The sequence below is a fragment of the Musca autumnalis genome, unplaced genomic scaffold (assembly GCF_047663935.1).
Source record: "Musca autumnalis isolate F117 unplaced genomic scaffold, ASM4766393v1 scaffold_4, whole genome shotgun sequence".
NCBI classification, from domain to species: Eukaryota; Metazoa; Arthropoda; class Insecta; order Diptera; family Muscidae; genus Musca; species Musca autumnalis.
This window is the reverse complement of record NW_027411977.1, coordinates 150,984,325-150,997,418: the sequence shown is the minus strand read 5'-3', so window position 1 is coordinate 150,997,418 and position 13,094 is coordinate 150,984,325. Positions and strand designations below refer to the sequence as shown.

General features: G+C 31.9%; 1 protein-coding gene across 1 annotated transcript in view; it reads left to right on the top strand.

Annotated features, from left to right (window-relative positions):
* LOC141402584 (uncharacterized) overlaps positions 1-13,094 on the top strand; it is a 105,502-nt gene that overhangs the window by 34,940 nt on the left and 57,468 nt on the right. The window contains exon 5 of the mRNA XM_073984181.1: positions 2,604-3,648. Coding sequence (XP_073840282.1) covers positions 2,604-3,648 — 1,045 coding nt within the window. The remainder of the gene's footprint in view (positions 1-2,603; positions 3,649-13,094) is intronic.

Below are 13,094 nucleotides of genomic sequence, written 5' to 3'. Positions count from 1 at the left end.
AATTTTTATTCGTTACAGAGAAAAATTCGTTATAGGGAAGTTCGTTATAGAGAAGTTCGACTGTAGTAGATCCTTACAGATTCTAGAATAAAGCATAAGTTTTTAGAACTTAATAGGGTGTACTCATGAAACTTAAAAATTTGAAATCTGTTACCATAAAATACTTAATTTTATTCTAAATCTTTATGAATTAAAATCAAATATCGTTCGATGGTAATTGCATCAGTTGGGAACTTAGGTTTTTATGAAAAGAAAGTTTGACCACACCCACTTTTTTCAATTTAAAATTTTTTTCTACTAAAACGACTCAACCGATTTTCCTGAAATTTTCAGGGAACGTAAAGGGATGGCCTCAGGTGAAAATTTCGAAGGGCCGGGGTATCTCCTCCCCTATGTCATATTTAATAAAAAAAACGTCATTTCTTTATAAATAAAATTCAAATGTCGTTCGTTAGTAATTGCATCAGTTGAGAACGGCTGTTCCGACTGGGATAATTTTTTAAATGTCATAGCCCAACATAGTTTTTTATGGAAAGAAAATTTGACCACGGCCACTTTTTAAAATATCTACAAAACTACTTAACCGATTTTGAAATTTTCAGGGATGGCCCTTGCGAAAATAGGCTGCATATTTTGTTGAATATTTAAAAAAAACGCTACACTTGCAATAATAACGATTATATCGGTTTTAACATTTACGAACTAATCTAGAATCTAGGTACTTTGGGGCCTAAAGGCCCGACCACACCTACTTTTTTAAATATGTATATCTTCAATTCTTCTAAACCGATCTCCATGAAATTTTATGAATTTTGAAGGAGGTGGGTACCTTCTCAACGCCTTTCTTTTAAACGCTATATGTATATGCCAAACCTATGATTATATCGGCTTCAGCATTAATTTTGGGAGACAATTGTGCCTCCGACCCTAGGTACATATTTGGAGCCAAAATACCGGACCCGACAACTTTTTTAATATGTGATATCTTAAAAATGATGACCACGCCTACTCCTTTCAATTTTTCTAAAACTACTGAACCTAATTTCATGAAATTTTCAGAAAATGTTCAGGAATGTCCCGTGGTTCAAAATGCTATATATTTGTTGACGAATTTCGGGGGCCAATTGTTTTATAATCGCTATATTTGTTAAACTTATGAATGCAAATTAATTTTCGCCCGTTCATATTTTCTTTCTTCCTTGGTGCCCGAAGACCCGACCACGGCAATGTTTTAAACTTTTTAAGTAACGAAAACTAACGAACCGATTTTCATGTCCTTAAATGGTGAGGTTCAACGGTCCATCAGCCATGCGGGAGAATTCGATTTTACTTAACTCTTATAATAAGATTGCGTTAGGATAAAAATAGGGGACATGGGCGATAATAAGTCCTACATCATGAGTGGGTGAAGAAATCCGACAAAGTCCGTAAGAGAAAAGAAAAGTTGCAGGCAAAATCTGTTGATAAATTTAAAATCCTCAATGAACAACTCGGTTTGCTAATGGACCCGAAGAAATGAGGTAGAAATACCTATTTTGGAATTGTAAAGTATAAAGTCCATAAAAAGTTGTCATTTAAACTGAATACGACGGGCTAGCAACACTGACCCGGGTCTGCAAATGATTTTTTATTCAATTTTGATTTAAATCTGTTCTATTTTGAAGGATTTTCAACGTGTATTTATGTTTCAGTTGTAGTTTGAATTTGTCCTTTGTAATTCGTATTATTCTATTTGTAGTAAAATTAAATAAAATTGTTTGCATTTGGTTTCAAATGGAATAATTCGAATTACGAATGAAATAGTTCGAATTACAAATGAAATAATTCGAATTTCCAATTATATAATTCGAATTTCAAATGAAAAATTTCGAATTACGAATGGAATAATTCGAATTACAAATTAAACAATTAAAAATGCAAATGGAGTAATACGAATTTCAAATGGAATAATTCGAATTACATATGAAATAATTCAAATTTTACATTAAATAATTCGAATTACAAATAGAATAATTCGAATTACAAAAAAACTTTTCGAATTACATTTGACAAAAGGTATATCATTGAAATGTTTCGAATAACATCTGAATAAGGTGTGGTAAATAAACCATGAGTTTAGCATTGCATTCTTCAGCAACCGAGTTATTTGGAATATGAATTAAAGAAAAGCTTCAAAAACTTCAGTCGCTAAAATAGACACTTTTCATGGCAACCCAATTTTGCTGGTTGCTTTTACAAATTCCAGTAAAGACCCACGAGTGATTTTCAACTGTTTTGACTATGGCAGAAATACATCTCGACACTATAAACTCAAACTTCCTAAAAATAAATGTTGAGCCTTCTTGAGAATGATGATTGCGGTGTAAATATTAAAATATAGCTAGAATGGGTTATACATTATAATATGTACATAATCGCGCAGTCACTGTTTTTCATTTCTTGTTTTATTCCTTCTCTTCGCCTTTTTAAACGCATTTATACTCATATTGTTTGCTGCATATTTGCTCATTTATATTTCTGCTTTTGTTCTTTCTCATCATTATTCTTTGTGTTTTTGTTTGTGAATTTAATTTACAACTGCTCTGCATACATCAATTTTACAGACAACAACAACAGACCAGACGTGAACGACGTCCAGATAGAGCTGTTTATATCCCAAGGGCACGACGTAGTCAAACCACTCCACCAACTACAACACCAATTCAACAAGCACCACCACCAGCACCGTCTATATCAGCACAAGTTCCAACATCAGCGAATGGGAATACGGCTGCGGCAACAACAACATTAACCACTGCAAACCATACAAGCAAAAGTCTAAACCAAAACCAACAATTGGCAATTACTTTAGACGACACAACAGCTGCTTCAGTCACCGACAAGCCATCGTCTAAAACGGACGAAGTTGGCAAAACAACTAGCACCAATAGCGCCGCAATAACAAAGAAGAGAGAAAAACTAAGTAAAGAAACGCGAGAACGTCGAGAACATCGTGCTTCGAGGAAATCGTTATCTGCTCAACAGCAGCAAATTCAACCAAATAATAATTCTAAAAATAATACTAAATCGAATGAGAATAATTCAAACAGCAGAGCAAGTGATGACGAATTTTGTTCTACACAGCAAACCGTCATAGTAATTGACCAAAAAGAAAAAACAACAACACCAGCAGAAGCACAAAGGCCTATCGCAGATGTTAATTCTATTATAAATTGTAGTGAAAAATCGGATAGTTCCATAACCAAAGTGTTGGACTGTGATACAGAAGAACAAAACCACAATTTAAAAGCTAATAAATCGGATAGTCTTGAATTGAATCAGGAGGAATCGCTTGTGTTAACAAATTGTATCAATTTTAACCAAAACGATAATTTTTTTGCTATAAACGAGTTTGTTGAGACTAGATTACTGTCTGAACCTACTGACACTGTTAGTAAAAATTTCGCAAACATATCCAACTCTCTCACTAACATTACCAACGATATTCCCGCAATGCCGAAACCAAACAAAAATAAAAACAACAAAAATAAAACACCTAATGTTGTGGTGGATAATGCCAAGATGCCTAATTTACGTATTGAAGATGTTGCAGCAACACAAAAACCGAAATGTGATATCGAAGAACAGGAATTGCAACGTGCATCAAAGGTAAGAAATACAAAATATGTTGTTGTTGTTATAAAAATGCAAACAAGTTTTCTAGTATGTCAAATCTATTCACACATACATATTAATGCCATTGTATGTATGTGCATACAGTGGACAAAATGAAGGCAATCACCCTTTGTCTCTCAGATATTGGCAGTACGGTGTAATTTACACTAGTCTTTTTATACCCTCAGCCTTTAGGCTAAAGAGGGTATTTACACTTTGATACGACCAAAAATGTGCCTCATCGAAATAATGGTTTTAGACCCCAAGTATGTTTGTACGATATCCGTTTCAGACAATTTTGAGTAGATCTAGCAATGTCCGTCCGTCTGTCTGTCTGTCTGGCTGGCTGGTGCGCACGATAACTCTCGAACCGATCAATCGATTCGGTTCAAATTTTGGGTATCAAAATATTTTGTCCAGATTCGATTTAAGTTCGAAGATGGGCCAATTAGGTCCACTCCTTCAGATACCTCCCCCACAAATGTTCAAAAATTGTCGCAAAACTTGTGCGCACGATAACTCTTGTAGGGAATAACCGATTTGGTCCATACTTTGCACATCGTGTAATTTCTACCAAACTTAGATGAGGTTCCAATATGGACTCAATCGGTCCACTACTTCGGGTACCTCCCACACAAAATTTCGGAAAAGTTCAGTTTAGGACCTGGTCTCGAATCGCGTTGTTTTTTGTTTACGCAAGTTGTATTCGCGGTCCTCTATACGACGCTGTAAGTTTCATTAGGGGCAAGTCCATACTTCCTGAGAAAATAGCCTGAAAGTTACAAATACCCTATAACACCGTGTGTAGAGGTTGGAGCGCAAGATAACTCTCGAACGGATCTGCCGATTCGGTACAAAATTTGGCTTTCGTAATATTTTGCCCAAATTTAGTTCAAGTTCAAAGATGGATTATATCGGTCCACTCCTTCCGGTACCTCCCCCACAAAAGTTCGAAAATGTTCGGAAAATTTGTGAGTACGATAACTCTTGAAGGAAGTAACCGTTTTGTTCCATACTTTGCACATTATGAAATTTCTACCAGACTTAGATGAGGTTACAATATAGAGTCAATCGGTAAACTCCTTCGAGTACCTCCCACACAAAATTTCGGAAAAGTTCAGTTTAGGACCTTCTCTCGAATCGCTTTGGTTTTTGTTGTAACATCTTGTTTTCACTGTCCCCTATACGAAAGTACAAGTTTCCTCAGGGGCAAGCCCATACTTCCTGAAAAAATAACCCGAAGGGTGTAAAACCCCCCTATTGCACCCCATTGTCTATGTCGGTCCATTCCTTTAACTACCTTTTCCGCAAACTTTTTGAACTTTAATCCTAATCAACATTTTTGTGGGTTCATACGACCAAAATTTTGAAACCCCCTAAATACATAAGTTTTTTGTGAAAAAAGTGTTTCAATTTGCTCAGGCTGAGGGTATATCTCTGTCGGCAAAGCCGACTGATACTTTTTTACTTGTTTAATTGTCCAAATTATCAGTTTGCAGTTGGGATCGTTGTTGACATTGTAGGGAATGTGTACAGCAGTCCATATCTAGCAAGCCAAACTGTCCTCCGACATCGAAACGATATCGGCCCCGGATTTCTAGAGCTACTTCCGGTTTTCAAAATTCGGAAAACACATTTAATTGACGATACATCATTCATATTTCAATCATAAACATACATAAACATACGAATGCGTTACGAATTGTGTATAAATTCGGTTGTTTTCTGAATATGCACGCTAAATAAGTAATGAATTGTATTTCATATCTATCGTGCTCGTTGTCAATTTTTTTACATACCGATAACTTTTCCATTAAAATTCCCAAAGAAAATATTATGTACATTTACTGTCTGTTTCTGTATGTCGTAAGAAATAAAGAATACTACGAAACTCGTCTGTTTTTCAAATTTGTTTTTTGTTTTGAAGCAAAAGCAAAGGTAAACATATTTCGAAAACTAAAGTTTGGACGTTTTTCATTCGCACACTTTTTCGTTTCGACATACAGAAGCAGGCTGTTATATTATGCCTGTCTGCGTACTCGATAATTCGTAATAATTATTACAAATGTTTCTAAAACTGACAGTTGTATAAAGAAAAAGTTGCTGAAAACAATGTTTCAACAACATTTAGTAAGTAAAAAAGACACACCTATTTTGTTATGTGTAAAACTCCCTTCTCGTTAACAGCCGAAATTTCTTTTGTGGACAATATCAGAAAAATTGGATGTAGGATTACTTCCGAAACGTACCGACACATTGAAAATTTCAGATTTCGTCAACATATTTCAGTTGCACACTAATGCATTCTTCCTCGAAAACGCAACTGCGAATGCATTAGAAATAAAAAATAGGGTAAGTGCTCCTAAGTCCGGCATGTACCAGTATTCGGCATCTTTTGTATTTGAACACAAATAACTAAAAATTACTAGGGTAAGTGCACCAGTAGTCGGCACTTTAAGGATTCTCGTGTCTTTAGCCGTATGTAATTCCGAGTCTAAATGTCCAATCAAATTGAAATTAAGTTGTTATGATTCGTTATTTTGTGTAGTTTTAGATTACATAAACAATTTTTTTGATTATTTCTGTTCAACACGCAAAAATTAAAATTTTAGTGAAGTACTGTTTTTCACCAGTAGTCGGCACCATTACCCAATAGTCGGCATGATATGATCCAGTAGTCGGCATGTTATATTTAAATAAGGAAAAAATCATACTTCATATTTTTTCTTAAATATTTGAAAGAACAATAGCTTAAGCATTAGTTATTTATACATTTCTAGTTTATTACATACATTTCTATTGATTTTACTTCAAAAAATAAGGAAATTTAAACATATTGTTTAAATAAATTAGTTCATACCAATAGTCGGCATCTATTACCCAGTTGTCGGCACCCCACAAAGTACGTACTTCAAATCATGGCTAATATTGCTTAAAATCTTTCAAATTGAAACAATTTGTTTATTAATTAGCCTTTAAAGTATTTTTTTAGTATTTTTTATAATTTTTAGCTAAAAGTAATCGATAAAAACCAATGTTTATAACCCCATGCCGACTTCAGGCAAATTTTATATTTTTTTGTCCCTAAAGTCGGCATCAGCAAAAATTGCACAATTATAAATATTTTTTAAAAATTTCTTTTTCTAAAGTGTTCTTTTAACTGTTTTCTACCTATATAACAAAAATGTTGTGGAAAATTTCTTCATTTTAAAATAATTACAGAGCTTATAAGGTTAACATCTCCACAATTTTTTTTCTTAAGAAACATGCATTTTCGGTTGTGGTGAAAAACCCTCACTGACAAAAACTTAAATTTCGATATAAAAATTGGTCCTAGCTCAATGAAATTTTATATAAAGTTAGCTGACAATATTGTTAAAGCATTTTTAAGATTATTTTCCTATTTTGTTTTCTTAATTTTCAATTATTTGAGTTCAAATTCAAAAGGTGCCGACTACTGGTACATGCCGATATTAGGTGCACTTACCCTATAACAAAATATGAAAATGATTCAATAATTGGTGTGTCTTTTTACTTACTAAATGTTGCTGAAACATTTTTTCAGCAACTTTTGCTTCATACAGCTGTCAAAAACTGCAACATTAGTAATAATTATTACAAATTATCACGTAAAAAGACACAGCTAATATTAGGGGTGTCTTTTTACTTACTAAATGTTGCTGAAACATTTTTTCAGCAACTTTTCCTTTACAACTGTCAAAATCTGCAACATCAGTAATAATTATTACTAATTATTAGACATCGGATTTTGCATATTTGCATATTTTTTATTAATAAAGATACGAAAATTCTGATTGGACCAAAATTCGTTTTGAAGAAAACTGAATGCAATGACAGGCTCATATTTTTTATTTTTTTGCATATTTGCATATTTTGCATATGCACAAAATATGCAAAAAATATGCAAAATATGCAAAAAATATGCAAAATATGCAAAAAATATGCAAAATATGCAAAAAATATGCAAAATATGCAAAATATGCAACTAATTTTTTTGACGAAAATCGTCAAATTAAATTTGGAAAGTCATCAAAAAGTGTTCTAAATTAAGTTTATTGTCGTTAAACGTCGATTTCTTAGCAGATAATTATGTTAATATTTATTATTCCGTCACAGCAATAAATCTGGACTAAAAGACTTAGAAAATTTCCTATAACCCAGCCTTCTTATTACAACATAAGTTGCTTTCTAATACAAATTTGTTCAAAAACTCAATCAGAAATGTCAAAATGAACGTATCCAAATATGTTGATAGTTTCTGCTCGGCGAAATTGTGTGACAGAATAACAAATGAGGTAGAAATTAACACTAAGACAATATTGAATATTACATAAAATCTATCATATTTTACTAAAAACATATAACATATAAAAACATATACAGGGCAATCATGAATATTTCCCTCCGAATTTTCCGCACGGGAAATAATTTTAGAAAGTGAAACTCTTTTAAAATCAAAATTTGTTAAAAGTTGAAAGCTACTAGATTCGCTTCATGATTGCATATTCTAGTCGAATCGACAAAAATATTCCCTTTTTGGGCATAAATATGGAAAAAAATTATGAAATTTGGGAAAGGAAACAAATTATGCACTGAATTTTTATTCATTATTGCACTGATAACTATATTTTAATACCCTAAGGGTATTATGTCTTAGTGAATGAGTTTGCAACATGCAAAAGGAAACGAAATAGACCCACAGTTCCTTTTGATGATCTGCATAGATTCGCATTTATCCATCTGGCCAGGTCTTTCTGAAAACAAAGTACAGGTCACATTTATATACCAAATCGCATAAAAATTGGAGATTTTTTGGCCATAGGGCGATCCCTGTTTATTTTGGTAAAAATCGATTTAGATTTGGATATTGCACCCATATATACAGTACAATCTCGATAATCCCTACACCACAGGTTTCGGCGGTGTCCGAATTATCAAATTGTCCGGATTAACGAATAGTAAAGAAAATAAATTATTTTCTATGATTAAATAACTCGTGGTAGTTATATAATACTCTACGTGCTCTAAGTGTTAAAAATAGTGAGATTTTTCTATACGAAAACCCAGACATTTTTATTGGCATTGCCCGTATTTGTTCCTTTCCTTACTTTTACCACATTTCCATGCAACAAGACTCAATTTTCCCAAATTTAAGAAAACGCAAATCAGATTGTGAAAGTAGAGCCAGAAATATGACGTTTTTAAAGTGTACATCAGAATGTAAGCAAAACACGGGACAAGTGTGAAATTTCATTTTTTTTTTTGAAAATTAAGATTCCTTGAAATCTTTGCCTTTTAGGTGTATAGTGCCTTTGGCAACTTTAATGACAATATTGCGGCGAATATTTTTCTTAATATATTTATTTATATCCTAGACAACAAGGCCAATGTGTTATAAAAGGTGTTATATCCTTTTACCCGATAATTTTTTCTAAATGTTGCTGAAACAATTTTTACAGCAACTCCTCCATTAAACAACTGTCCAAATTCGAAACATTTGTAATAATTAGTTCAAATTATCGAATACACGGTCAGGTATAAGTTAATTAATTGTATAGTTTCTTTTCGACTGTGTAATCAAAATTGTTTCCCTGTAGCAGGAATGAAAGAACTATATTTTTTAGCATTCCAAATGCTTTTCTAGCAGAAATATGTGAGTGGTTTTGCCATGTTAAAGATAATTCCAAGGGTTTGACTTATTTTACCACTACCACGCTATTGTGTGGTTTTTCTGAGTGATGTCATTTTGCACTAATCATTTGGTGTTCTTCGCATCAATTTTAACTACATCCCACTTTAAATAAAACTTGTTGTTTTTAGAAATTTGAAATTTGAGATTTAGCTGAAATTATTTTACAACAATAAAATAATATACATCTCAACAAAACTGCCAAAAGTGAATCTAAAAATAATGCATTACTTTTCGCCGAGGAGTGAACATTTCCCAATTCTGCATTAAGCGGTTGTATGCTTACAATATACATATAAAATTAAGTATTTTTAGTGCATTAAGCTAAAACCATGTCATCAATACTAAAGCGGCAGTTAGACCATTTTTCCAAAGAAGTTTTTTGACCACAAATATAGGACTAAACACTATAAAATATATTCAAATCTAATATGTGGATATTCAAAACGTATATGTACTTCTAATTATAGTTATATTCCGGAACCTGGAATCGTAAATGGTACTTTAGTACTTTTTCCCATTTTGCGCTAAAAAGCGAACCCTTTTTCCAAAAACTAGAAAAAATTGCGCTTTTATCTAAACAAAAATAACTCTAGCTCCTTTGTTTTTCTGCTAGACAATTTTGGCCGATTAGAAACTATCACCATATTTGGACATGTTGATTTTGACATTTCTGATTGAGTTTTTGAAATTTTTCCATTATCTATCTACATTTGTATAGGAAGCAAATTATGTTGTAATAGGAATGCTGGGTTATTTGACATTTTCTCACCTTGTGAAAACTGATTTAAGTCTTGTTAGTCTAGATTTATTGCTGTGGCGGAATATCTGGAGAGTCTCAATAACATAATAATCAGCAAAAAACTATGTTAAGCGTCAAAAAACTTAATTTATAGTGTGCTTTTTTGATGATTTTCCAAATTTAATTGACGATTTTTGTCAAAAAAACACTTGCATATTTAGCATATTTTTTGCATATTTTGCATATTTTTTGCATATATTTTGCATATTTTTTGCATATATTTTGCATATTTTTTGCATATTTTTTGCATATTTTTGATATGACCCCAAATATCGAAAATTTGACCCTCAAAACGCCTAGATCCAAAATTTGAGTCCAATCGGATAAGAAATAAAAAACATGCTAAAATCCGATGTCTACTAATTATCACGTAAAAAGACACAGCTATTGTCATCTAACTTTGTGTAAAATTTCATTGAGCTTATATCATTTATTATAAGGGAATTTAAGTGAGATAGTGAGTATTTTTCACCACAAAAACGAAAATGATTGTCTCTTAAGAAAAAATTAGTGGAGAGGTCAACATAATAGGTGTGTCTTTTTACGTGATAATTAGTAATAATTATTACTAATGTTGCAGATTTTGACAGTTGCATAAACGAAAAGTTGCTGAAAAAAATGTTTCAGCAACTTTTCCTTTACAACTGTCAAAATCTGCAACATCAGTAATAATTATTACTAATTATCACGTAAAAAGACACAGCTATTGTCATCTAACTTTGTGTAAAATTTCATTGAGCTTATATCATTTATTATAAGGGAATTTAAGTGAGATAGTGAGTATTTTTCACCACAAAAACGAAAATGATTGTCTCTTAAGAAAAAATTAGTGGAGAGGTCAACATAATAGGTGTGTCTTTTTACGTGATAATTAGTAATAATTATTACTAATGTTGCAGATTTTGACAGTTGCATAAACGAAAAGTTGCTGAAAAAAATGTTTCAGCAACATTTAGTAAGTAAAAAGACACCCCTAATAATTGGTGTGTCTTTTTACTTACTAAATGTTGCTGAAACACTTTTTTCAGCAACTTTTCCTTTATACAACTGTCAATATCTGCAACATTAGTAATAATTATTACTAATTATCACGTAAAAAGACACACCTATTATTAAGATGAACAAAATGTTGTGATTGTAGATAATGGGGGTTATCATGAACGGCAATTCCCCGTGAATTTTTTCACTTTCTCCCTTATGTTGCAACGGCGGAAAGACGAAACACACGAGGAAATTTCATTCATGATAACCCCCAATATTTAAAAGAACACATTAGAAAATTAAATTATTAAAAATTATTGTAATTCTGTCATTTTATCTGATGCCGACTTTAGGAACAACAAAATGTAAAGTTTACCAGAAGTCGAAATTTTAAAAAAATGTAAAATAAATACTTCGAAGTCTAAATAATAAAAATAACTTCAATAAAAATGATTATTTATGCGATTTTAGTTTATATTAGGCCGAGTTTGAAGTGCGTGCGTTTGTGACATGCCGACAATTAGATTATAGTTACAGACTATAGACAATAGCTAATTTATTTAAGCAACATATTTAAATGCTCTTACTTTTTGATCCAGATTAATTGGAATGTGAACAAAAAATGAAAAAAAAACTATTGATCAAATAATTAGCCTTGCAGTAGTTAAGTAAAATGGCTTTATGAAACAAAATACTTAAGACATTTGCAAAGCAACTGACGTTTCGGAAGGCAACCGAAATATCCGAACCGCAATTGAAATGCATATCTTTTGCGCGCAACGATCGAAATCAGTTACAAAAACAGATTTGGAATGACGATTTTTTTCTTAATATTGATTAATGTACCAAAAATCATTGATGTAGCATCAATTTTTATTTTTTTTATATTTTTGAAAGGGAAAAGACAATTTTAGAAATTGTTCGTGATATGTATATTATAAATTCTGTCTATCAACAATTGAACTTTATACAAGACAATCAACATCTTGAGTATATACAATACCACTGTACCCATAAAATGAAGTGTTCGCATCCAACACTAAACCACTATTAAATCTTCAATAAGAATTACAGACATAGCCTACTTAAGGTGAAGAATACCGGACAATCGGAGTAAGGTTAAAACACTTATTAAAAGCAAGTGGAATCTTGAAAATGATAAAACCAAAAGGTTTGAGACACCTTCAAAGCGTGGTTTTTAATATACCAACTATAAAGACAGACAACGCTTTTTACCAAAGCAACAATACACCTGGTGTCAATGAATTTATTGAAGGCATTTCTGAGTTCAGATGTGTATCACTTGATGAAGATCTACAAAATTGAATGTTTAATAGATGATCTGTTCCAGAACTGCAAGAATCTCCTAATTTTTACTATTTTTTTTCGATAACATGAAGGAAAAATGTTATCGTAGTAAAAATTAGTAGCTTAGTCTTTTTGTAGTCTTTTTTGTAATTTATTCTGGGGCTCAATTTTTTTGTTCTTTGAAAATGTGAAGTGAAAACTTTTGCAAAGGAAATAATTTTTCATTTCAAATTTTCATAGATATTAAAATTATTTAACTTTCTTTGGTTACTGACAAAAATCTGTAAAAAATAAAATTCTTATAATTTCGATAATTAATGAAATTTTTAGGTTTGTTAGCAACTAAAATAAAGTGGTTGCTAAGTCTTACCAATAGCAAGAGTATTGTCAGCTTTTATTTGTACTTTTCATGCCTAATTTTACGATTTAATTTTACGGAGTTTTGTCGGAAACCAAAAATATGAGTTACATAAATCCACTACTGATCTCTGGAGTATATCCAAAAATTTGGAAACATGCAAAAATAATTCCAATCCCTAAATATAATAGGGAATTCCGTCCAATTTCTATGTACTCTAAAGTTGTAGAGAACATTTTACATAAACAAATGTCCGTATATCTGCTACGTGAAATTGCCTA